Source organism: Vigna unguiculata, chromosome 9, assembly GCF_037176805.1.
Source record: "Vigna unguiculata cultivar grain cowpea cultivar isolate G323 ecotype 2 chromosome 9, ASM3717680v1, whole genome shotgun sequence".
In the NCBI taxonomy this organism is placed as follows: Eukaryota; Viridiplantae; Streptophyta; class Magnoliopsida; order Fabales; family Fabaceae; genus Vigna; species Vigna unguiculata.
Genome location: NC_140800.1, coordinates 42,514,498 through 42,541,991, shown reverse-complemented (window position 1 = coordinate 42,541,991; position 27,494 = coordinate 42,514,498). Strand labels below are relative to the sequence as shown.

The 27,494-nt window shown below is 27.7% G+C and overlaps 4 protein-coding genes across 4 annotated transcripts; 3 read left to right on the top strand and 1 right to left on the bottom strand.

Annotated features, from left to right (window-relative positions):
- The first annotated feature begins 53 nt into the window (after window positions 1–53).
- NDHU (Chaperone DnaJ-domain superfamily protein) lies at window positions 54–1,250 on the top strand. Its single transcript, XM_028046932.2, has 5 exons — window positions 54–392; window positions 484–545; window positions 634–723; window positions 805–951; window positions 1,035–1,250. The coding sequence occupies exons 1-5, from the start codon at window positions 143–145 to the stop codon at window positions 1,140–1,142; spliced, it is 657 nt and encodes a 218-aa protein (XP_027902733.1). The 5' UTR covers window positions 54–142; the 3' UTR covers window positions 1,143–1,250.
- A 1,644-nt stretch (window positions 1,251–2,894) lies between these two features.
- On the bottom strand, window positions 2,895–3,994 carry LOC114164441 (uncharacterized). Its single transcript, XM_028049115.2, has 2 exons — window positions 3,718–3,994; window positions 2,895–3,635 (listed from the first exon to the last, which is right to left on the bottom strand). The coding sequence occupies exons 1-2, from the start codon at window positions 3,963–3,965 to the stop codon at window positions 3,161–3,163; spliced, it is 723 nt and encodes a 240-aa protein (XP_027904916.2). The 5' UTR covers window positions 3,966–3,994; the 3' UTR covers window positions 2,895–3,160.
- An 8,153-nt stretch (window positions 3,995–12,147) lies between these two features.
- LOC114162546 (cytochrome P450 CYP72A616-like) lies at window positions 12,148–14,486 on the top strand. The gene is made up of 5 exons (XM_028046469.2): window positions 12,148–12,492; window positions 12,617–12,837; window positions 12,998–13,242; window positions 13,552–13,912; window positions 13,992–14,486. Exons 1-5 carry the CDS (start codon window positions 12,216–12,218, stop codon window positions 14,412–14,414), a joined length of 1,527 nt encoding a protein of 508 aa, XP_027902270.1. The 5' UTR covers window positions 12,148–12,215; the 3' UTR covers window positions 14,415–14,486.
- Window positions 14,487–16,988: 2,502 nt separating this feature from the next.
- LOC114162834 (cytochrome P450 CYP72A616-like) lies at window positions 16,989–19,506 on the top strand. The gene is made up of 5 exons (XM_028046814.2): window positions 16,989–17,411; window positions 17,537–17,757; window positions 17,951–18,195; window positions 18,357–18,717; window positions 18,800–19,506. The coding sequence occupies exons 1-5, from the start codon at window positions 17,135–17,137 to the stop codon at window positions 19,220–19,222; spliced, it is 1,527 nt and encodes a 508-aa protein (XP_027902615.2). The 5' UTR covers window positions 16,989–17,134; the 3' UTR covers window positions 19,223–19,506.
- Window positions 19,507–27,494: the final 7,988 nt, after the last annotated feature.

Sequence of the window (27,494 nt, the reverse complement as noted above, 5' to 3'; positions counted from 1 at the left end):
GTTTTATAATATAGTTAAACAGTTGACAGAATCCCCTATTGATAACTTTTTAATGGCGAAGGAGTGTTGCCTTATCCCACCATGCATGTGTGATTAATAACAAAATAATAGCAGAGCGTGCGCTCCACAGAAAGGTAAAGCAATGGCTGTGTCCTCTACCACTGCTCCAGTATGTCTTCCAGCTAAGAACATTCCAACCCCTCAACTCCAAAAACTTAGCTTCTCAAGCACCGTTTCTTTTACTCTGAAACCGCGGAGATTGTTACGCATCAGAAGCTCCTCGGCTGAGACCTCCGACACAGGGGTAGATTCAGAGAGTTCCATTGAACTTCCCAAGGAACCCTATTCGTTAATTTCAGCTCTTAACGTCGAAAGGATTCTCCGCGGCTTACGTAAGTTTTTGCAGAACTCTTATACATGGTTTAGTTTAGTACTTTCTTATTTATGGGCTTTTAATTGATGAAGACGTGGTTTAGAATGCAGCAATTACAGACGCAGATCATTATGGTAGGCTAGGTGTTCCACGAGGATGTCCCTTTGAGATGGTCCGAATCAACCACCTTAATTCCGTTTTCTGTTTCAACTCACTCACTTACGTTTTACACCTGTCTCTAACGCTTGAACTGAAACCAGGTGGGAGTTGCCTATAGGAACAAGATTCAAGAATTGAAGAGTCAGAATTTAGAAGAGGAGGAACTTGAGAAGAAATTGGAACTTCTCAAAGTGAGTATAATGCACATGTATTCAAAATTCGATCCACTAAATTTGTGGTATTTGTTCATGATCGAGAACTACCTTGTTTAGGAATCATACATCATCCTGTCCTCAGAAGAAGAAAGAAGAATCTATGACTGGAGTTTGGCCAGAGTAGGCAATACGGAAACATTCATTTGGCCGTTCGAGGTTGACATAACACAGACAAAAATCCCAGATGAAGATCCTCCACAACTGGTACCTCTGCTTCCCACAACTTGTAGTTACAAGATAAATATTAACATGGTTCTTTATGAATGTCATCGTAACTGTCATTGCAGGACACTGAAGATGTTGGACCAACGATATTGGTTGGGTATTTCACTTTGGGATGGTTAGTGCTAGGTGCTGTGGTATCTATAGCTATTGCACTAAACCTAAACACTTAATTGTATAATGTTTTAAGGCGAGTTTGATGAAGTAATGTTTTTTCTTTTCTCAGAAAGTATGATATGTGTAAAGTAATAATAGATCTGGCCTAGTGTCTTCAAGCTTGACTATCAAGATTTCAAGATAAGTCTTGAATGGTGTTTTATGAAATTTGTTTTAATGGAGAAATCATCAAAGAAAAGAAAAAAAAAACCAAGATAAGACAAGAAAGTACGACATGAAAGTCTCTGTTGCAATGAAATGGGAACTTAATTAAAGAAAAATGTGCAACAAAATTTGGATTGAAATTCGTAATTTTAATATAATCTATTGCACTGTCTTACCCATTTTACAATGCCGATCCTCACCTATGCTGTCTTCTTTGTCAAAATCTTGGTCTTTGTCACAACATAAAGAAACTTGACTTGATCGGTTTCAAATCTTGCTAATGATGGAGAAGGATGCAACGATCGACACAACTTAATTTGTCCTTATGAATTGAAAAACCAATAAAGATTTGATGAACTCCAATTATCTGATACTAAAAACTTCCCAAGAACATGAATTTGAGGAAGAGAATAGCTTTTGTCTCGGAAGACACTGTTTATTGCTTGAGTTGCCAATGTGAGGTGTATTTATAAGAATACCTGAGCCCACTATTTCACCTCCTAACAAATTAACGAAAACACCATTTAATATTTTTTTTAAAAATTATTCCTGACATTAATAGGAGATTTTATAGACCTAAATAAAGTGAGAAATGTTTTTAATTTGTACATTTCATTTTTTTAAATTATCCTGAAAATTAATGGTTGATACTTTATTATTTTAATGTTTCTGATGATTAATGTTAATTTTTCTTTTTTTATCAATAAAGTATAAAGTATAAGAATATATAAATATAATATAATACTTGGGTACTCCAACTCGTATAGAAAAAAATTAAAAAATTATACATATTTTTCATCAAAAAGTTCATCTATGTCGCGGTAAGATCGGTATTGATGTAGAAAATTCTACCATTGGACCATCCAATTTGGTCTTAACAAATTCAAAAATCAGATATTAATAAACCCTATCACGATAAAACATTTTTAAAAACAATTACTCTATTTTTTGAAGTAGTCTTCACACTTAACACAAATGTAAATATTATTTCATTTCATTAATTATATATATATATATATATATATATATATATATATATATATATATATATATTATTGTATGTCAACATTTATTAACTCAAGTAAATTACTCATATTTAGGCATATAATTTTGTGGGAAATAGAATTATATTTAACTGTATAATCGTATTCATCATTACTTTTTATTAACAAAATACACTTTACTTATTCGTAATTTTTTGAGATTGTCATTAATATATTTTTTTCACGCTAAAATACTAGTTTTTTAATAAATAGTATTAGAAGACATAAAATAAATACGTGAAAATATAAAATAAATATAATTAAAATATGATTTTATTTTAAATTATCATTTAAGTATTTTTCGTCTTCTAGTGTTGTTAACCGATCAGAACTCTTAAAAAGAAAAATTATTATTTGACACCCAAAATTTCACCCGATAATGTACTTTTAATAGTAAAGAAGTTATTAAAATAGTAATTTTTTTTATTTAAAAAAATTAAAGTATAAAATAATGTATGTTATATAAGTGTAAAAAATTTATGAGCGTTAAAATAACAATGGACTCTTAAACATTTAGCAAAACAAAAATAATGGCCATTGCTGAAAAAGTGCGACTAACACTTTGAAGATCTGTTAACATACCAAAAGGTTTTTAGAATCCAAACGACAATGAACATCTACAACACAACCTCACTCATTCTCAACTCTCACCAAATCCTCTCTCTGTACTTCAAAATTGAAGATTCACTTCTCAACACTGTTCTTTCACCGTAACGCGTTTTTATCCACGTTTCAAAATATTAACGTCAAATTTGTATCTATTAAATTCCACAAATCAAAAAAGAAAAGAAAAATGAGAAATTGAAACGAAACAAACACGGTAGATGTTAATTTTCATGTATGGTAGATAATTGGTCGTGAGCTTTCCCAGAAACAAACCTTTGACCGGTTATTTTCTCTAAGCTGGAGACAATGCAAGAGTCTCTCTCAGAAGCCAGATCTCGCTCTCGCGCTTTCATAAGCGCTTCTCTACCGTGAATTTCTGCTTCTCGACGCCTCCAACGCTCTTCCCATTCCGCTCTTTCTTTCTCCATTCGCTCAATCGTGGCCACCAATTTGCTCTGCAGAACCTCCTGCTGCTTAACCACACGCTTCACCAACCTCTTAAAAAACGATACCATTTTTTCTTCTTCTCTCTTCTTTCTCCTCCTTTTCCCACCCCTCCTCCTCCTGCGTCCGCCCTCAACCTCAACTCTTTCCGTCGCTAACATTTCCCACTCATTTCTGTACACATCTTCAATCTCCCCGATGTTCTCCTTCACCTCTTGGTGCTCGTCGGAGAGCGCCGTGTTGAATGCTTTCCTGCAACACCGACACGACGGAGAGTGGTGATGGAGGAAACAGAATTATAAAACGATAGTGTAAGAAGAAAAGGGAATTATACCAAAACGACGCAGCGGTTGTGGATTGTTCTTGGGGGTGGAGAGAAGAATTGAGCTCTGCGAGATGTTGGGGTTGTTGTTGGAAGAATTGGAGAGAATGTTGGTTGTGGTGAAAGTGAGGATAGTCGCATTGTTGAAGATGGTGAAATTGGTGAATAGTGTGATTAGGGCTTAAAGTGGATGAGGAAGCGGTGTGAAGGGTGAGTTGATGATAGGTGTTGGCCATTTGGTCGGGACTCTCAGGGTGCATCACCAAAGCAAACCACTCTATTTCATACAACAAATTTAACACATACATCAAATTTATATGTTGCATTTTTTTTTTCTATAAAATAATCATTATTTGATATCATAAATCTAAATTAAATTATAGATGTAATATTATAAGGCTATTATGATAAAAAAGAAAGATAAAAATCTACAAAAATGTTGTTTTATCCATATAATTTGTAAAACATAAGTTGCTTAATGATGCATATCACTGTAAGAACTACAAAACTTAAGTATGTTACATCTAATATGAATTATTTTACTCTTTTGATATTATTCAATATTCAATAACCGACTTTATAAAATTAAAAACTAATAAAATACCATATGATAGTTTTTTCACAGTATGAAAAAAATAATAATAATCTTGTTTAGATTAGATTTTGACCGATTTGGTCGATTCCTAATTAGACCAATTATTAGACAAGTGAAATACTTTTTTTTTCTACCTCATCTATACTTTTAAATGGAGAGAGTGTATAGTGAATATAAAAATATAATTAATATTTTTATACGTGTATTAGATAATATGATATGGGGAGAAAAAGTAAAGGTAATAAAAGGTGTAATGAAATTGTACGTAATGTTAAAGTGTGTGTATGAAACTTTTTACAAGAGAGTTGCTCCGGATGAGTTTGGTCACTCACTGTGAAGTAGAAAACAAAATAATAATATAAAATTTTATTATTATAAAACTCTTATTGAGAACTTCGTTATTATATTTTATTTACTTTATAGTTTTGTTTACATTGTTTATTAAACGTGCAATTTTTTTTTTGGTTTTTTGTTATCCCTCCAGGGGATCAAGTTACAAAGGAAAATCTTGTTCTTAGGCATGTGCTATGTGACATTTAAAATTTATCGTATGAAAAACAAATTAATCAAAAATTATTGGGATCGTTTTTCTTTGGACACGAGAATTTCAGATTTATTATATCAAATCTTGTTCACAGTTGTTACATACAAAATATTTGGTTATGATGGAGAGCACACGTGTGATATATGAACTTTTGTTAAGTACTAATGTACCGTTAATTTGTTACGATTAATCCCGATTCATTAAATTGTTTGTTTGGGGAAGAGAAAATTAAATTATATGGAAATTATAAGTCTTACATTTAATATGGATAGAATAATATACAGAATTTATGTTACGGTATATAAATACGGTACAGATGGTATAAATTTTAAATATAAAGTTATCAAAAGAATATTTACATTAAATAATTAGTTAATTTCGGTAATGCTTTGTCATTTGCTAATATTAAATAATATATATATATATATATATATATATATATATTTTAAAGTTCTACCTAATAACATATTTTATCATTTTCTCTAATAATTATTTTTTCTTTTTCTCTAATGCTATTTTTTTTTCTTTAACTTTTTAATAATACATCTTCCATTATTTTAAAAAAAAGTTAGACATCAATCATAATAAAACTAAATTTATCATTTTAACTAAAAAATAAAAAATAAATAATATTGAAGTCGTAAACTTCATTCCAAAGAGTCGCACACCACAATCATAATTTATATGTTCAAGAAATCGCCAATAAAAATTACGACTTGTTATTAAGTCATCTAATTCATATACGACTAGGGATGGCAACGGGGCGGGGCGGGGACGGGTTTCGCTATCCCATACCCATCCCTGCATAAAAAATTCATCCCCATCCCCATACCCAAACCCAACGGGTATCAAACTTTTTTCCCATCCCCATCCCCACCGGGTAACGGGTATAATCTCGTACCCATACCCGTACCCGTGTTCTAACTACTTCAATATTAATTTTTATAAAAGAAAAAAAACTACGGTAAAGAAAACATAATATTATGAAATATTCAATATTATGAGGATTTTCTTCGATGCCAAATACCTTAAAATAAATTATAATTGTTTACATTTTATATTAGAATACCAAATAAAATTTCATGTGAACCAAAACATTTGTTAAATTTGCAAACTACAACATTGATGAACTTAGTTGATAAAATTAAAAAATATTTCAAAAAAATATAAAAGGAAAACAAATATTTAAATTAAAATATATTTTAAATGTTTGTTTACTTCAATTTTTTAAATTCTAATGAATATCTTTTTTATACACTAATAAAAGTTATAATATATCACTTGATCAAAATGACACAAAGAATAAATAATAAACATAATAATAAAAGGAAAACAAATATTCAAATTAAAATATATTTTAAATGTTTGTTTACTTCAATTTTTTAAATTATAATGAATCTCTTTTTTATACACTAATAAAAGTTATAATACATCACTTGATCAAAATGACACAAAGAACAAATAATAAACATAATAATAAAACTTTGACATAGATTTTGTATCTTTTGAACTTCAATATATGTTGGTTAGTGACAAAAAAATATTCATAGCAATTACATTAAATTTTTATATTGTAGTAAATAAAAGTTATTTATACAATTAAAGTGGAAAAAATTACAGTATGATTAATAGTGAGTTATAAAATAACAAATAATTAGATAGAATATATCGAAATATTATTCTACATGATGAAAATAAACAATAAATAAAAATATTAAAAGACTAACAAATGTGTGTTTTAGAAATAATTTGAGAGACTATCGAAAGAAATCGCACAAAGGAAATCAAATGTATAATTAAGGTATGATAAAATGAAAAATACCTTACAGAACTAATTATTAAATTATGTTTGAAGTGGTTAAAATTAAATAGAAATATCATTAGTGACCAAAAAATTTGTCATTAAATTACATATAAATTAGTAATTAAATTGGTCACTAAATCAAGTACAGATTCGATCATTGAATCGGTCACTAATTTAGTCATTGATTCAGACAATAAATCAACTACTACCACCAATGACGAAAAATAGTGACTGATATGGGTTACTGACTAAATCAGTCACCATTTCATGTTTTTCTTGTAGTGAATTATCATATATTATTCTTAAATATCATTATATATATATATATATATATATATATATATATAAAATTTTAACCACTTCAAACAGAATTTAAAGTGAAAAAATTACATTATGATTAATAATGAGTTATAAAATAAAAAATAATTAGATAGAATATATCGAAATATTATTCTACATGATGAAAATAAAAAAAATAAATAAAAATATTAAAAAATTAACAAATGTGTGTTTTAGAAATAATTTGAGAGACTATCGAAAAAAATCACACAAAGGAAATAAAATGTATAACTAAGGTATGATAAGACGAAAAATATCTTAGAGAATTAAGAAAACTTTTCAAATATTAACATATAATTAATGGTTGAAAAATAACGAAAATTATTTTAATGAAACAAAAGAGTTCTTCAAATTAAACAAAAATTAATAATAATAATAAGTAAAGAATTTTTTTTATATTATCTTAAATTGAGAGTATAAACATTCTCATGTGAAAGAAAAATTTATAATAAATAAAAATATTAAAAAATAATATAAATATTCAAATGTGAGGCATAATTTTTTTTTAATTAACATACATCATTTTAACATAATTACATAAAGGTTATGATAAGATAAAAAATATATTGGAGATGAGAATGAGTTTCATGACAAATGAAATAATTAAAAGAAATAAAAAATAGAAAAAAAAAATATATATATATATAGGGGTTACTTAATTAATTGTGAATATTTTAATAATTTAAACGAGAATGGAGATATGGCGGGGACGAGTATTATGGCGGGTATATGTACATCCCCATACCCATCCCCATACCCAACTGAAAAAGTCGGGGATTCCCCATACCCATACCCATACCCAGTCAATGCGGGGATTCCCGTCAAAACGGGGACGGGTTCGGACAATACCCACGGGGACGGGTTTATTTGCCATCTCTATAATACGACTTATTTTTAAATAAAAAATAATATATTAATATTAATATTAGACTAGAATCGTATTTGTTGAGTACGGCTTATTTATTCTTAAAAAATATATATTCGTGACATATGACTTGTTCTTTTGGGATAGTATAAGTTTGATACGATTTTTCCATATTAGATAATTTTTTAAAAATTATTAATTTCAGTAATTATCAAGTATAATTACACCATAAACATAAAAAAACCATAATAAACACATATTGAACTTAAATTGAATTTAAATTAATGAGCATAAATTAAGTATAATACTTTATTCTTCACTTGTAAACTACAATTTTGGTTTAATAACTGAATTTTCATATCTTGTGATCTCTACATCTCCTCTCATTAAAGTCAGCAAAACAAAACAATTTTTTTTCGTTTAAACCCCACATGCCAACCGAAAAGAGAATAGAATTTGAGATTTAGATAATACTATACAAAAATAAAAAGTCATTGATAATTAATAATTTACCTATAATAAAACATCTGCAAGTAAATTTCTCGTGAGTAACATTACTTATAAATTTTACTCAGGGATATATTATTTACGAATTTTATAAAGTTGATGGAAGACATTCTTTCAGTGGGTATGTCCATATATATACATATAGTATTAATAGATGATGTATTTGATTATTTGAATGGTTTTGAAAAAAACATGATAATGTAATTAATGGCATTGATGTTTTTGTTTGTGTTATTGAAGTTGGAAATGTGTGTGTAATAATGAGGGTGGGGCAAAGGGATGGTTTTGTTAAGACACGTGTATAGAAAAGAGAGGGTTTGGAAGAAGTATAGAATAGACGTGTTGCCTGCACATCAACTACGTCCTTCTCATGTCTCTGCCATTAATTTGGTGTCTGCAACATCTAACGGTCATCGCTCACTTCAAATTTCAAAATCACACTTCTTCTTCTTCTTCACTTTACACTGCAGAGGCTGGGGGGCCACCCACCTGACACCTGCACCCTGTCTTTCACTACCTTCATACATTTAAATCATTTCATAGGATAAATTTACTTCAAAAATTACTCAATTCACCATCTCAAAAACATGTTTCAACACATCACATGAAACCCTTAGTACTATTACAATACTTATAAAATTTATTCAACTAAAACCTTTTACCAATATTACTTTTTTTAACAATATATTTAGAAGATTTTTTTTTCTATTAAGTACACCGACACATATTTAATTAGTAAAGGAGTCCAACAAAATAATCTCAATTATTTTATAAAAAATTAACTGTAGAATAAATTATAGAGTTACTGGCAAGTCTTATAAGTTATTAATTTTTTTCACGAACAAAAAATATATTAATATTAGATTTGGAGTATGTATTCTAATCCATTTAAAAAAATAAAAAACTATGAAAAATACAAAATAACAAAACAAAATAATTGAGATCTTCTAAAAAAAAGTTTTACATTTTTCCACTTCAGGTTTCTCTCTATATAAATATCATATGTCTCATTTCTTTCCTTACATCTCTTGACGTTTTGTTGGTACAACTTCATATTAATTGTTCACTGTAGCATGTTATTGATATCTTTATTTCAGTCTTAATCAACATTAATTCACTTATCTATTTTGGTGTCCATCTTATAAGAAATAAAGTTGCTATTTTAGTGTCCATCTTATAAGAAATGAAGTTGAGAAAAGTTGAATTTTCGCGGACACGGTTTCTGCAAGGGAGGAAAACACTTGTCTTCTATATATAAAGTATATAGATACCATGGGTAATTCCAAAAAGAAAAACAAGTGTGTCTTTAGGTATTGAATCGAGCATTGGTATTAATCATTACATGAGAATGTTATATTGGATAGTTTATGTTTCATCCATGTCCATGCATGCATTTGTGCCATATAAAATATTCTCTCCGATTCTACTTCCCTTCTTAAATATTACCTCATTTTTGTGTTTCCAAATTTTTCAAACAATAACTACCCACATTTCTTTAAAGTTTTTGGAGATTAACTATATAATGGTTATGATGCACCGCATTCACTCCTATCCATCTATCACACATTTTCCTCAATATTACTCATCTATCAGTAATATTGATTTTGATCACTAGAAGAGATATTATTATATTGCTTTTAATTATTAGAATCATATAACTATATATTCTCTATCGGAACATAAATGGTAGACAAACAAAGAGTGAAGTAAATATATTAAGTAGTTGAACTGAGACCATACAAAAAATGATAATTAAAGACAAATTAGACTCTTCCATCTTTTTTTTTTCTTTTTTTCATCTCTCTTTTTTTTTTTATTTCTTTTTTGATTAAAACTAAGGTTTGAAAATCTTTGAAATTTTTTTATCTCACATCTATTTATTTACCATTAACTAAAAACAATTTTTTTAAAAATATTAAATTTATTCTCCTAAACAATATATATAGGGAATGAAATATTATCCCTGTATTTAAAAAAAAAAAATCGATGACTACAATCTAATGAATAAAACTATGTTACTAACGTAAGAAGCAAAACTTAAAACAAGAAATCGACTACTTAAATCTGTATAAACTATAAATACATTGCTTCTGTAATAAACATTGATATTCTCTTAGCAAAAATATCTATTTTTTTACCTTTTTATATGTTAAATAAATATTTTTATAATATCAACTGCATCTTTCGTTTTAGATTAGCATTTGACTTTTTATTAAAAAATGCGTATTTTTTTATTTAAATAAAATGATGCACGCTATTGTTGCATTTTTGGTGGACTCCAACAAAATACTCTTGCTGTTTAAAGAGATTAATTAAGATAATAATTTATTGTAAGATTACATACCCCCTTACAAAATCTTAATTTGAACTCTAATAATGCTAAATATATTGCATTATAGAACGCTCTTTTTCTACAAATTATTACATGTTTACTCTCTCAAGTTTAATTTTGCTTTCTTCTTCTCATGACTTATCTGAAAAGTTTAAATGTAATTTACTACCCACCAATATTTGTATCCTAACCGTTGGATTGGAAAAATTATAAAATTTCACTAAATTTTTCTTCGGGTTGGTTCTGCTTGTGGCCCAGCATAAAGTAAAAAATAAATAATACTATGGACTTCAAAAATTTGGGCCCCAGTTTTTAAAGTCCAGACAAAAATACTAAGAATATAAGTTAGGTTGTCCAATTAGAAATTAATAAAAGAAACGCTGCCGAATAACTAGGTGAATGGTGATTAAAACTAGGTACATACTTGATCATATCAAGAAAGGGATTATTCTATTTTTTTAACAACTATTACTTATTAATTTGATCTTTTTCATATAGTAAATATTGATCTTTAAAAATATAAACTGTTATTTAATACTCTGTATATAAAGTTAAATTAAAAGTTTTGTAAAAAGACCGTAGAAAAATATAGCAAAGTAATTTGATATTTTTCTTATTGTAAATATTGATCTTTAAAAAAAATTAAATATAATGTTTTTTATTTAATAATCTGTATATAAAGTAGAATTAGAAATTTTAAATAATTTATTTCATACATCTCCAATTTTTTTCAAAACATAATAAAAAATTAAAATTAGAAAAATATATATTATCTTAAAATTAAAAAGAAAAAAAATTGTTAAAAAAATCATCATGCATAGATAGGATTTCATACAAAAGGGAAAAATCGTAAGGCATAGGTGCATCCATTAATTAATTGGAAGATTAGTACTTATGGCCTTAACGTATTTAATGGCACTTACCCACGCAACACTGTACCCATTAACTAATTGGGAGGGTGGTTCAATTAAACTAAAAATGGACATTTTTTTATTTCATGAACTTATATATACTACACTCCTTTTAAAACTATTGATATTTAAAACTAAAGTAAACATATTATACAAAAACATTTAATAAATGTAAAATATTTATAGTGATATAAGATGATAATAGTTCGTAAGGAAATGATAAACCAGTTTATTAATTTGGACGTGATAGGTCAAATTACCTTATGATTCTATTTGGCAAGAGAAATTTCTCATATCTAATTAATTTGCCATAAGGATTAGAATTTTAAAATCATCAAATAACACTAAAATAAGAAAGAGTAGGTAAGAGAAGCCAAATCCTTTATATAAAAATACTTAAGTTTTGATTTTGAACGCTTGAATGTATCTTTTTGGCTCATTCACCTAAAAGAAATATTCTTTCATCCTAAGTTTTTTAAGCTTTAGGTTTCTTTCAGTTATATTAAAAAAAAAACTTTGACACACTTATATTAATCCTCAATTTCAACACTATTCTATCTTCATTTCATTGTGGTGGAAATAGCATTGTTATTTGCTCTACCAGTTTAGAAACATGGAATATATCATGTTCAGAATTATGGCATGGTGCTTTGCCTTGCCACTTTTGTATATAATGATTAGCTTTATGAACACTATGTGGTGGAGACCCAGAAAAATTGAGAAATTGTTGAGAAAGCAAGGGATTAGAGGAACTTCATACAAGCTTTTTACTGGTGACACTTTAGACATGAAGGATTCTGCCCAAAAGGCATCATCAAAACCCATCTCCCTCTACCATCAAATCATCCCTCGAGTCATCCCTTTTGTGCACCAAATGGTTCAACAACATGGTAAGTTAGTTTTACCATCATCATCACTTTTAAAAAGCACATCTAACATTTTAGTTTTGTGGTTAAGTTAGTTTTATTACTTTTGTAGTGCTTGATTGATCAAAGTAATGTTATATATGTGTAGGAAAGATTTCAATGTGTTGGTTTGGAAGAAGACCAAGACTCATAATAGCAGATGCGGAGCTCGCACGATTGATTTTAACAAACAAGAAAGGGCACTTTGTGAAGCCACCACGTAACCCTTTCATCGATCTTCTATCGTTAGGATTGTCTTCGTTAGAAGGAGAAAGTTGGAGCAAACGTAGAAGGGTGGTAACATCTGCTTTCCACCATGAGAAGTTGAAGGTAACTTTTTATATTTGAAACACTTTCTTTTCCTGCTCTTTTTGTCTTTAACACCTGTAAATGGTAAGTTTTTGTCGATTATTCAATTCCAGCAATGATCAAATAGTTCAATCTTAGCAACAATCTTGCAAGTGGTGATATAGTTTAAGTTGTATTATAGGCAATGGTGCCAGCATTTTCAAGCAGTTGTTGCAACATGATCGAGCGATGGGAAAATTTGGTAGAAGCTCGTGGATGGTATGAATTGAATGTTTGTTCAGAATTCGACATTCTTACGGGTGATGTGATATCTCGAACAGCCTTTGGAAGTAGCTACCAAGAGGGAAAGAAAATTATTGAACTGCAAAAGGAGCAAGTAATCTTGGTCAGCGAAGCCTTGAACAACATCTATATCCCAGGTTTCAGGTACAACACATAAAACATTATGTTTGTTTAAGAAAACTTAAACCTTGTTCAACCATCAAAACCAAACATTATTCATGTTGGGTCTTTCAAAGCCAATCCTATTCTAAAATCCATGAACTACAAATATAGTGAACTGTTTTTTTTTATCAGGTTCCACTATGATAGTGACCTTTTGGTTTTAATATACAAATTTGACATAAACATATTGGAATAAAATGAAATTGAAAGTCTGACCTAATATTTTAAGCTTCATAAAGATGTTTGGATGATTTGTACTCACTCCACCTTTTTATGATTGCATGAACCTAGATTTTTACCGACCACAAAGAACAAGCGCAGGTACAACCTAGATATCCAAATCAAAACTATGTTACGAGATATGATAGAGAAGAAAGAGCAGGCAATGAAAGAGAATAAAATAAAAGAGCATGATTTATTAAGTACATTGCTGCAATATAGAGATCAAAGTGATTCTTTAACAACAGATGATGTGATTGAGGAATGCAAGTTGTTTTACTTTGCTGGCCAAGTGACCACGGCCAACTTGCTTGCATGGACTATGATTATTTTATCTATGCATCCAAATTGGCAAGAGAAGGCAAGAACAGAGGTGTTGGAGATTTTTGGCAAAAAAACACTTGACTATGAAGACATTAATCATCTCAAGATTGTAAGTTCAATTGTGTGTTGTTGTAATGATTACTTTGAACAAATAAAAAAATGACCCATAAGTGTTTGACTGTATGCAGGTGTCAATGATAGTGTATGAAGTTTTGAGATTATATCCTCCTGTAGTAGTCCTTAACAAATACAATTGGTGTGAAACAAGAGTGGGAAATATGCTGATTCCAGCAGGGGTTGAAGTGAGTTTACCCTTGTTACTTCTTCACTATGACAACAACTATTGGGATAAGCCTGAAGAGTTCAACCCAGGTAGATTCAATGAAGGGATTTCAAAAGCTTCAAAGGACCATATAGCTTTCTATCCATTTGGCTGGGGCTCAAGAATTTGTCCTGGTCAAAACTTTGCCTTCTTAGAAGCAAAGATGGCTTTGACTTTCATTCTTCAACACTTCTCTTTCCAACTCTCACCCACTTATGTTCATGCTCCAACTGCTTCTATTACTCTTAGGCCACAACATGGTGCTCCCATTATTATTCGTCGCATTTAGTTTTCCATGAAGTTTTCTACTTTTGTTTTTCATAAATCCAAAATTAAGTATGAATCTATTATTTAAATTTAATCTCAGGTGCGATAGCAAAAATCTTGTATATAATTGAAACAAAAGAAAAAAAAAAGCTTGAGATATGAGAGAAGAAAAAAAATTACTTTGATCTTATGAGTAAACACTTACCTCCCTTTCTTAGTGACACATTCTAGTAGAAAAACAAATGAAAATTAACTTGAAAAACTTAATAAAAATTATATTTCTAGAAAGTAATATTTTCAAATAAATATCTAAATAATTAAAAAATTTAATTTATATACTCAACATAAAATTAAATTTCAACTTTTTTTTTTAAATTTTAAATTTGAATCTGTCACACTAAAACGGGATCTCAATTACAATGATACTAATATAATAATAGTTAGTAATATTTTTTTATCAGATTTTATAAAATACTAAAATTTATTGAAAATCATAACTTTTTGTGTCGTTTATTATTTGGAAAGTATTTCTTAATTTTAAATTTGTAGTAAATTATAATATCAAATAACATTTTTCTAATGTATTTAGGGGAAAAAAAAATAGTACAACCTCATGGATGGTATCAATTATACGTTTGTTCAAAACTAGTATGAACTCTGCATGCCCATGGTCATTTTTTTTCTTTCTATATTCCAAAATTGAATATTATTATTATTATTATTATATTTAAATAAATAATTTGTTTAAATAATTATATTTAAGTGATTTAATTACGTAGAATTATAAATGTAACATTTAAATAAATAAAATAATAAGATAACATTTAAAAAATAAAGAATTAATTATAAGTTATTTGATATATGGAACTGAGAACCATCAAACTAAATAAGAAGGCTTAACTGTAAATTGTGTTGTAATTATAAGTTATTTGATGTATGGAACTGAGAACTATCAAACTAAATCTGAAGACTTAACTGTAAATTGTGTCATTGGATTTCATGGCTGCAGTTAAACAACTCTACCATTCCATTAGAGGAAATTTTTCAATACACGTTTCGATTTAGTATATCAAGTTTTGCAATTAATTATTGTGCAGGAATTGGTGTTGTTATTTATTATTAGTTAATTGAGTAATCTAATTATTACTATATTTAAATAAATGATTTATATTATTATATATGTTTTTTATATTTAGTGACGTATGTTTATATGATTAAAATTTTGATTTAGATTTTTTAATTGAATATTATATTAAATAAAATATATTAATTTTGTATTGGTGTTCTTTGTAATAGTATAAAAATTATTTATTATTAATAATAATGTTAATAAAGTTAATGTCAATGTTAATAATAATAACAATAATAAAATAAATTATTAATAATAATATTATTAAATTAATAATAGTTATACTAATGTGAATAATAATAATATCAAATAATAATACTAATATTAATAATGCTAATAATACTTTATGTCAATGTTAATAATAATAATAATAATATAATTATATTAATAAGTAATAATAATTATGATTAGGAAGTTTTTTTTACATAATTTTATATTAGACTGTGTGAGTGAATCGTCTGACAGTAATTGATAGATATGAGATTATAACATTTTAATTATAGAATTACATATATAATAGTCGTTAAACTTTCCACTCTTTAAAACTAAAAAGGCTGTCAATGAAATTTGTAATAAATTATTATTGGAAAAAAAATGGTTATTTCGTGTATGTTTTATGCAATAAGATGCTATGCTAATAATAAGTAAGCAGGAATCAAAAATCAAGTACATTTAATGTTTTCAAAATCTTGAATTTCTTGATATAGACAAACAAATTAAGTTGTGATAGTGATATATGTTTTGCTATGTTCTTTCTCAAATTGATTTTTCATTTCTCTTCACATACAACTTCAACATTGATCCTTATCCATGTAGTACTAAATCTAATATATCCGTGTTAATTTTTGTTACTTCCATCGTTTAGAATATACAAACATGCATGATATAGGAGTATTTGATACATAAAGGGTTCTGACCAAAAGGGAAAAATCGTAAATCATGGGTCCATCCATTAACTAATTGGAAGATTAGTACTTATGGCCTTAACCTATTTTATTGCACTTGCCCACGCAACACTGTACCCATTAACTAATTGGGAGGGTGGTTCAATTAAAACAAAAATGAACATAATTTTTATTTCATGAATTTGTATATACTACACTCCTTTTAAAATTATTGATATTTAAAACTAAAGTAAACATATTATAGAAAAACATTTAATAAATGTAAAATATTTATAGTGATATAAGATGATAAAGTCTTAGTTTGTAAATTTTGAAATGGTAAACCAGTTTATTAAATTGGCAAGAGAAATTTCTCATGTCTAATTTTTAACTTATAATTTATTTTATTATTATTATGATATATTAATACTAATAAGGATTAGAAGTTTAAAATCATCAAATAATACTGAAATAAGAAAGAGTAGGTAAGAGAAGGCAAATCCTTTATATAAAGTACGTAAGTTTTGATTTTGAAAGCTTGAATGCATCTTCTTGGCCCATTCACCTGAAAGAAATATTCTTTCATCAAAGCTTTAGGTTTCTTCCATAGTTATATTTAGAAAAAATATACTTTGACACACTTATATTAATCCTCAATTTCACCACTATTCTATCTTCATTTCATTGTGGTAGAAATAGCCCTTTTATTTGCTCTACCAGTTTAAAAACATGGAATATAGCACGTTGAAAACTATGGCATGGTGCTTTGCCTTACTACTTTTCTATGTAATGATTAGCTTTGTGAACACTATGTGGTGGAGACCTAGAAAAATTGAGAAATTGTTGAGGAAGCAAGGGATCAGAGGAACTTCATACAAATTTTTTACTGGTGACACTTTAGACATGAAGGACTGTGTTCAAAAGGCATCATCAAAAACCATCTCCCTCCACCATCACATTATCCCTCGAGTCATCCCTTTCCAGCACAAAATGGTTCAGCAACATGGTAACTTAGTTTTACCATCATCATCACTCTTAAGAAGCACTTCTAACATGTTACTTTTACTAGGATTAAGTTAATTTTATTGCTTTTGTAGCAAATGATTAATCAAAGTAATGTTATATATGTAGGAAAAATATCACTATGTTGGTTTGGAAGAAGACCAAGACTCATAATAGCAGATGCAGAACTCGCACGATTGGTTTTAACAAACAATAAAGGGCACTTTGTGAAGCCACCACGTAATCCTTTCGTCGATATTCTATCGTTAGGATTGTCTTCGTTAGAAGGCGAAAGTTGGAGCAAACGTAGAAGGGTGGTAACATCTGCTTTCCACCTTGAGAAGTTGAAGGTAATTTTTTTATATTCCAAACACTTTCCTTCTATGCTCTTTTTGTCTTAAATACTAGTAAATGGTAACTTTTTATCGATTATCCAATTCCAACAATGACCAATGATCAAATAGTTCAATCTTACACGATTATAGTCAAGGTTAAGCGACAATCTTGTAAGTGTTGATATATATAGCTTAAGTTATATTACAGGCAATGGTGCCATCATTTTCAAGCAGTTGTTGCAACATGATCGAGCGATGGGAAAAATTGGTAGAAGCTCGTGGATGGTATGAAGTGAATGTTTGTTCAGAATTCGACATTCTTACTGGTGATGTGATAGCTCGAACAACCTTTGGAAGTAGCTACCAAGAGGGAAAGAAAATTTTTGAACTGCAAAAGGAGCAAGAAATCTTGGTCAACGAAGCCTTGAACAACATCTATATCTCAGGTTTCAGGTACAACACATAAACCATTATGTTTGTTTATGTAAACTTAAACCTTGTTCAACTAAAATGAGCCTTAAAGTGTAACCTAATATTTTAAACTAAATACTAACTCCACAAAGATGTTTGGATGATTTGTACTCACTTTAGCTTTCATGATTGCACGAACATAGATTTTTACCAACCACAAAGAACAAGCGCAGGTACAATCTAGATATCCAAATCAAAACTATGTTACGAGATATGATAGAGAAGAAAGAGCAGGCAATGAAAGAGAATAAAGTAAAAGAGCATGATTTACTAACTACACTGTTACAATATAAAGAACAAAGTGATTCTTTAACAATAGATGATGTGATTGAGGAATGCAAGTTGTTATACTTTGCTGGCCAAGTGACCACGGCCAACTTGCTTGCATGGACTATGATTATTTTATCTATGCATCCAAATTGGCAAGAGAAGGCAAGAACAGAGGTGTTGGAGATTTTTGGCAAAAAAACACTTGACTATGAAGACATTAATCATCTCAAGATTGTAAGTTCAATTGTGTGTTGTTGTAATGATTAGTTTGAATAAATAAATAAAAAATGACCCTCAAGTGTTTGACTATATGCAGGTGTCAATGATACTGTATGAAGTTTTGAGATTATATCCTCCTGTAGCAGTCCTTTACAAATACAATTGGTGTGAAACAAGAGTGGGAAACATGTTAATTCCAGCAGGGGTTGAAGTGAGTTTACCCTTATTACTTCTTCATTATGATAACAACTATTGGGATAACCCTGAAGAGTTCAACCCAGCTAGATTCAATGAAGGGATCTCAAAAGCTTCAAAGGACCATATTGCTTTCTATCCATTTGGTTGGGGCTCAAGAATTTGTCCTGGTCAAAACTTTGCCTTCATAGAAGCAAAGATGGCTCTGGCTTTCATTCTTCAACACTTCTCTTTCCATCTCTCACCCACTTATGTTCATGCTCCAACTACTTTTCTTACTCTCAAGCCACAACATGGTGCTCCCATTATTATTCGTCGCACTTAGTCTTCGATGAGATTTTCTACTTTTATTTCTTATAAAAAAATTTTAAACACCTACGAATGTATTTAAAATAATAGCTTCTGGATTGTTGCTTTCCCAACCTATGTTGGATATATTTGAGATAAATAAACAAAGTAAATCATAAGTAATAAAGAAGTTGTGATATTTCTATGATTATCATAAAGTACACTTCGCGTTATCTATTTTATGATAACGTGATATTGAATGCTATACAAAAATCTGAGTTTGAACTCTAATTATACTAAATATATTATGATTTGCATGTTGATCATGGAAGTCACATCTAATTTATCTAGTAAAAATAGTTGAATGGAGATTAACTTAAGCATTCGAGTTGGGTGCAATTTTAGAAAATATAACAACTTTTTAAATTTTCCATGTGGGCTTCCTTTTTTTTTCTTCCAGTAACTTTTTATCTTAATCTAAATTTCTAAAAAAATAAAATAAATAATAATTTATGTTAAAATGACTAATATATTTATGATGTAGGTTGCATGTCGAATCATAACTATGCTATAACAAGAGTTAAACCCTAACTATAAAATAAAACTTTTTTATAATTATAATTTGATCTTCGCTTATCATTTTTTGACCCTCAAACATAGTTTTCTGTTGTGGTGAACTTTGGGCCTGTTAACTGGGCCACAATGGTTGGGAAGTTGAGCCCATGAGAATAAAAATAAAATAGTATTGCAAACAAAAGTTAAACCCTCTAGTTGAAGTTTAATATGTATACTACACCACATTTTTACATAATCATGCTCAGATTTTACATAAATGGAAGAGAATTACCCAAAATAGTCTTGTTTTATCATCATTATCGTTTTTTTTCTTTTTTTTCTCTGAATTATAAATGACGTAAAACGATTTGAATGATCTAAAATTCCAACAGAACATATAACATAAATGAAAACTAAGTAGCAAGTGAAGTCAATTTTAACGGTTTAAAGTATCATTTTAATCGTTTTTTTATATTTTTTTTTCACAGGCATCTATACTGGAATTTGTTTTTTGCAGGAATGTTTATTTTATGAAAAAATTGGGTCTAAGGACCCAAATTACGGACAGTGCTACCTTTGCCCATCACAATCATACAATAATGCACAACACAATGAAGTTTTTTTTTTTCTATGAAATGTCCCTAAAATTGACATATAAAACTTGTATTAAGTATGTGGTGTGTAGGGATGGTATTTAGTAAAAGAATATTGAAAAAATAAATCAGGTTTCCTAAATTAAAAAAAAAAAAGTTTTTTCAGTTCCGTATAGTGAATTTTAATGTCCAACATGTTATTTCAATATATTATGCATAACATATCTCTAACTTTCATATTTGATTTAAACTAGTGGATCATTTGAGGGTTCACTTGAGAGAGTCAAGTAGAAACAACTCAAACGCATCAACATTATTATCTTCAATCAAGGTAATAATTTTTTTTTCCTTTTATATACTGTTTAACTTTTTAATTTTTGCTAAACTTATACTCTTTAAACATAAATTACATAAGTTGATAAAAAAAAAAAGAGACATCTCTAAAAATTAGGCTATTTTCTTCTCTCTCTCTTTTTTTTAAATATAAATTATAGTAGAATGTTTTAGTATAATTACATCTCCTGATAAGTGCACATTACAATTTAAATATTTTGTACAATTTATTCGATGAAAATTTAAAATTGCTACATCAATGAACATTAAAAAAAAAACTAAATAGCGGATTATTTGCCAAAAATTTGTATAATACAAATAATGAATGATCAGAAGTGACTACACTTTAAACTTTTGAAAGCAAAACTACACAAAAACATATCCAAGGAACAAACAAAGATAATTAAGAAATCGTAATTTGTAGAAACTAAATGCCACTTAATTAACTTAAACGTAAACATAAACATAAACAATTTTATAACCGAGTATTGAAGAATTAATGATGAGTTTTGTGGTGGATGTGAAGAATTGTTTTGGACTGATATGGGTGAGTGGCAAAGGTAGAAAAGAAGAAAGAAGATGTATAGGGAAATGGGAAATATTAAAATAGGTGCCTATGATTCTATAAAGACTAACCAATGATAGCATGAAGTAATAGGTGTGTTTTTATCACACGAGTACGACAAATTACAAAGCAAAAGGCACTTGTTTAATACGACACATAAGAAGCAAAAAATAACAATATGGTGAGAGTTGAGTTTAAACTTTCTGTACAAACATGTATCTATAAACCCAACCCGATGACGTGACTGAGATCTTTTAAGAATCTCAAACATGCCTCGTATTACATCACAAGTCAATCTTTGTAACATGGTAAATCATGTAACTTGGTTCTGCATCACCTTGTTCCCATCTCAATTGCAGATCACAACAAAACTAAGGAAAATGCATTTATGTCATTTGTAAACGTCACCACTACAATTGGTGTGATTTTGATTTTGTTTTATGTAGCGCACACTTTTTCAACTGTGAGAGTTGTTAAGATTTTATTTATTTTTTGTTCAATAAATGGTATAATGCGAGTTGAGTTCAGGTAATGATAAGTGTTTTTGATGTGTGGAACTTGGCTTAAATGAAAGACTGAAAGAGATAAAATATTGAAACAATTCCACACTACAAAAGTGCTGTATGTGCAGGCGCATAACCTTTCATTTGAAACCAATTGCTTTTGTCTCTATCTTTTCTGTCTTTTCCCTTATATTTATTAAAATCGCAATAAGACGAGAATAGTAAATTTGATTTAATTCCAAAAAGTTCATATATTGTACCATTACAAATGAGATATTTTAGTAATATATTTTATTAACGATAGGAAATTTCACGTTGACCAGAGATAAGATAATTTCATAGTATATGAATGAGGTGTAAATCTCACCTTACAAATCTGTTTTATGAGATTAAGTTAGACTTAAAATCCACTTCTAACAAATCGACTGAAATAAATAATGTATACTGGTTCATTTTCTTCATCCTTGAAATTATCTTTATCTTTTTCGTTGATAATTGAAATTTATATTATCAACAGATTTTTTTATAATTAAAATATTAAAATATGTCAAAATTTTGAATTTACTGACAAATATATATTCGTCACTAATTTTTTTCGATAATCTTAAAAAAATTTTGTAGCGTGGTTAAACAAATTAATAATTAATTGTGAAAAAATATATTTTTTAAGCTATATATTATCAAGTAAACAGTCTTTATGCCTGGTTAACATGTAAACCAAACAATCATTAATACAAAAATAATTGTATTCTACAAAAATCGACTTTGTGATCAATTTTTTTGTTAGGACTTTTCGGTTGCATGGAGCTCACAGTTTGCTCACCCTAACTACCTCAATTAAATTAAGAGATAACTACAATTGTTCAAGAGGTAAGAAATACTTAAACTTTCTATTTGTAATGAAATGTTCATGAGATTTCTCACATCTTTTTAATATTTTTTATTTTAAAATATATTTATGTTTCCTGTTATATATTTTTTAACATTTTTTTCCGTAGGGCGTATAAGAAGTAACTGATAAAAAAGGAACGTGTTTTTGTTAATAGCTAACGATTAAAAAGTAATTGATGGAATATGAAGTTAGGTTTAGTTAACTAAGTTAAAATTTAACTAATTCTGCTTTTACTATATAGCCACTGCAATTTCATCTGGTATTTGCTATTTCCTAAAACCCAATTTTTTACTCTTAGGATTTTATTCTTTCACCTCTCATATAGTAGATACCATTCCAAGTTACATCAACCTACAAATCACTAGACGTGTAGGATATGGATAGTAATTTCTCGTATCTTATCCGTTGGATAAATATTTGTTCTGTATTTGTATATATATTTGTCAGGTATTCATTATGCTAGTTTCTGTATAACTTTTTAATATATACGGATACCCGTGAATATTTACAAAAAGATAAAAATAAATATTTAACAACATATTTTAACCGTAAATTCAAATAAAATACAATACATAACATTCATATATTTTTAAACAAAGTTCAAATAACTCATTTAAAATCAATATATTAATATTTTAATAATATTTTTTTAATTTAAATTAGAGTATAACCCACAGGTACGGATAGAGATGACAAATAAACTTGTCCCCGTGGGTATTGTCTGAACCCGTCCCCGTTTTGACGGGGAATCCCCGCATTGACTGGGTATGGGTATAGGTATGGGAAATCCACGACTTTTTCAGTTGGGTATGGGATGGGTATGGGGATGTACATATCCCTGCCATAATACATGTCCCCGCCATATCTCTATTCTCGTTTAAATTATTAAAATATCTATAATTAATTAAGTAACCATATATATATATATATATATATATATATATGTTCTATTTTTTATTTCTTTTAATTATTTGGTTTGTCATGAAACTTATTCGCATTTCCAAAATAATTTTTATCTTATCATAACCTTTATGTAATTATGTTAAAATGATGTATATTAATTAAAAAAATTTATGCTCACATTTGAATATTTCTATTATTTTTTTAATATTTTTATTTATTATATATTTTTCTTTCACATGAGAATGTTTATACTCTCAATTTAAGGTAATATAAAAAAAAATTACTTATTATTATTATTATTAATTTTTGTTTAATTTGAATAACTCTTTTGTTTTATTAAAATAATTTTCGTTATTTTTCAACCACTGAGTATATATGTTGATATTTGAAAAGTTTTCTTAGTTCTTTAAGATATTTTTCATCTTATCATACCTTAATTATACATTTGATTTCCTTTGTGCGATTTCTTTCGATAGTCTCTCAAATTATTTCTAAAACACACATTTGTTAGTTTTTTAATATTTTTATTTATTGTTTATTATTTTCATCATGTAGAATAATATTTTGACATATTCTATCTAATTATTTTTTATTTTATAACTCATTATTAATCATACTATAATTTTTTCACTTTAAATTATGTTTGAAGTGGTTAAAATTATAAATATATATATATATATATATATATATATATATATATAATATAATGATATTTAGGAATAGTATATGATAATTCACTACAAGAAAAACATGAAATAGTGACTGATTTAGTCATTAACCCATATCAGTCACTATTTTTCGTCATTGGTGGTAGTAGTTGATTTATTGTCTGAATTAGTGATTAAATTAGTGACCGATTCAATGATCGAATCGGTACTTGATTTAGTGACCAATTTAGTTACTAATTTATTTGTAATTTGATGACAACTTTTTTGGTCACTAATGATATTTCTATTTAATTTTAACCACTTCAAACATAATTTAATAATTAGTTCTCTAAGGTATTTTTCATCTTGTCACATCTTAATTATACATTTAATTTCCTTTGTGCGATTTCTTTCGATGGTCTCTCAAATTATTTCTAAAACACACATTTGTTAGTTTTTTAATATTTTTATTTATTGTTTATTTTCATCATGTATAATAATATTTCGATATATTCTATCTAATTATTTTTATTTTATAAGTCATTATTAATCATACTGTAATTTTTTCACTTTAAATTATGTTTGAAGTGGTTAAAATTATGTATATATATATATATATATAATGATATTTCGGAATAGTATATGATAATTCACTACAAGAAAAATATGAAATAGGGACTAATTTAGTCATTAACCCATATCAGTCACTATTTTTCGTCATTGGTGTTTGTAGTTGATTTATTGTCTGAATTAGTGATTAAATTAGTGACTTATTCAATGATCGAATCGGTACTTGATTTAGTGACCAATTTAATTACTAATTTATTTGTAATTTGATGACAATATTTTTGGTCACTAATGATATTTCTATTTAATTTTAACCACTTCAAACATAATTTAATAATTAGTTCTCTAAGGTATTTTTCATCTTATCATATCTTAATTATACATTTGATTTTCTTTGTGCGATTTCTTTCAATAGTCTCTCAAGTTATTTCTAAAACACACATTTGTTAGTTTTTTAATATTTTTATTTATTGTTTATTTTCAGCATGTAGAATAATATTTCGATATATTCTATCTAATTATTTGTTATTTTATAACTCATTATTAATCATACTGTAATTTTTTCACTTTAATTGTATAAATAACTTTTATTTACTACAATATAAAAATTTAATGTAATTGTTATGAATATTTTTTTGTCACTATCCAACATATATTAAAGTTCAAAAGATACAAAATCTATGTCAAAATTTTATTATTATATTTATTATTTGTTCTTTGTGTCATTTTGATGAAGTGACGTATTATAACTTTTATTAGTGTATAAAAAGAGATTCATTATAATTTAAATAATTGAAGTAAACAAACATTTAAAATATATTTTAATTTGAATATTTGTTTTCCTTTTATATTTTTTTGAAATATTTTTTAATTTTATAAACTAAGTTCATCAATGTTGTAGTTTACAAATTTAATAAATGTTTTGGTTCTCATAAAATTTTATTTGGTATTCTAATCTAAAATGTAGACAATTATAATTTATTTTAAAGTATTTGATATGGAAGAAACAATCATCCTCCTAATATTAAATATTTGATAATATTATGTTTTCTTTACGGTAATTTTTTTTTATAAAAATTAATATTAGTTAGAACACGGGTACAGATATGGATACGAGATTATATCCGTTACCCGGTGGGGATGGGGATAGGACAAAAGTTTGATACCCGTTGGGTTTGGGTATGGGGATGGGGATGAATTTTTGATGTTAGGATGGGTATGGGATAACGAAACCCGTCCTCGCCCCGCCCCGCCCCGTTGTCATCCCTAGGTACGGATACTATGATACTTATACCCACTCCATTAATATATGTGTATTAAAAATACTCATACCCATTATCCATAAATATTTATTTACAATATTTTCTAACCGTTATAAATTTTATCCATAATTACTCGCAACTATGAATTTTTTTGAAAGTAAAAAGTACACTGGTGATAGTTTTCTCAAACATGAATCAATATAATTTGAGTGAGGGTTTATAAATAATAAAAAAAATGTCTTAGAAATTATGTTAGATAGAATAAACGTGCGGTATTCATTAAATAATTGATTGATTGTTGCTGTTGTTAAATAAGATAAGATATAATACCAGTTATTTTATTATTAAAAAGTAAAGGGTTTATTTTTTAAATAAGCTTTAATAGGCGCAGTTGCAAACAACAATAAAAAAAATAATACTTTCAAACTGAGTAATATATTACAAGAGCAGTATTAATCGTCTATCAAAACTAATAATATATGAAAAGACACAACACTGTATTTATTTATGTGATAGAGAAGTTACGAGGTTACAAAATATTATTTGAGACAGATAAAAAAATTGACATATAAATGTTTAATATATGAAAAGATACATACCTCACTGAATGAACCCACTGTGCTAATTGTGGGTAGATGTAAATTCTAATAAATTTTATTTTCGGATGTTATTAGGGCTGGACAAAATAAACCAAATTGTAATGCACTATCACAAAATGCACTGAACTAAACAATTGTTCGCATGAACTGCACTGAACTGAAAAACAGTTCAGATGAATTGAACTAAACTGTTATTCTTAAAAATAAACTAGACTGAACTGCACTGTACTGAACTGCACTGCACTGCACTGCACTATAATATAAACTGAATTGTTATAAACTGAACTGTTTTATGAACTGCACTACGTCAGAACTGAACTGCACTAATTTTTAACTGAACTACACTGTTTTTGAACCGTTTTTGAATCGAATTACACTGATTTTGAATAAACTTCACTATTTTTGAACTGAATTGTACTATTTTTGAACTGAATTGCTTTGATTTTGAACTGAATTGCACTATTTTTGAACTTAATTACACTATTTTTACTTGAATTGCACTAATTACATATGATTGTACTACACAATAATAATATAAAGTTTATAATTTGACAGTGCTTAGGAAATAATACTTGAAATATGCATCATACTCCAATTAACATTTTTATATATTTTTTTATTTGTATTAAAGTTTTTCGTAACTTAAAATGTAATTAAAATATTAAAATTAATATAATAAATATAAATATCGGTTATTAACTTATTATTTATATTTTAAAATCTTATGTAATATTACTTTTTAGTTTTACAATGTTTATTATGTTGCGTCAAATTTTTTAAAATTAGAAAATTCTCAAAATTAATATTTTTTTAACATTTGTATTCATTAATATTTGTGTGAAAAATGTTCTAGAAATTTTATGAAGTTCTAAAATATATTTCGTGAAGCA

Coding starts and splice junctions, on each gene's coding strand:
- NDHU (XM_028046932.2), top strand. CDS start 143: ATGGCTGTGTCCTCTACCACTGCTCCAGTATGTCTTCCAGCTAAGAAC. Junction 546..633: donor GAGGATGTCCCTTTGAGATG/GTCCGAATCAAC, acceptor AACTGAAACCAG/GTGGGAGTTGCCTATAGGAA. Junction 724..804: donor AGAAATTGGAACTTCTCAAA/GTGAGTATAATG, acceptor TACCTTGTTTAG/GAATCATACATCATCCTGTC.
- LOC114164441 (XM_028049115.2), bottom strand. CDS start 3,965: ATGCACCCTGAGAGTCCCGACCAAATGGCCAACACCTATCATCAACTC. Junction 3,636..3,717: donor ACAACCGCTGCGTCGTTTTG/GTATAATTCCCT, acceptor TCGGTGTTGCAG/GAAAGCATTCAACACGGCGC.
- LOC114162546 (XM_028046469.2), top strand. CDS start 12,216: ATGGAATATATCATGTTCAGAATTATGGCATGGTGCTTTGCCTTGCCA. Junction 12,838..12,997: donor TCCACCATGAGAAGTTGAAG/GTAACTTTTTAT, acceptor GTTGTATTATAG/GCAATGGTGCCAGCATTTTC. Junction 13,243..13,551: donor ATCTATATCCCAGGTTTCAG/GTACAACACATA, acceptor GCATGAACCTAG/ATTTTTACCGACCACAAAGA.
- LOC114162834 (XM_028046814.2), top strand. CDS start 17,135: ATGGAATATAGCACGTTGAAAACTATGGCATGGTGCTTTGCCTTACTA. Junction 17,758..17,950: donor TCCACCTTGAGAAGTTGAAG/GTAATTTTTTTA, acceptor GTTATATTACAG/GCAATGGTGCCATCATTTTC. Junction 18,718..18,799: donor ACATTAATCATCTCAAGATT/GTAAGTTCAATT, acceptor GACTATATGCAG/GTGTCAATGATACTGTATGA.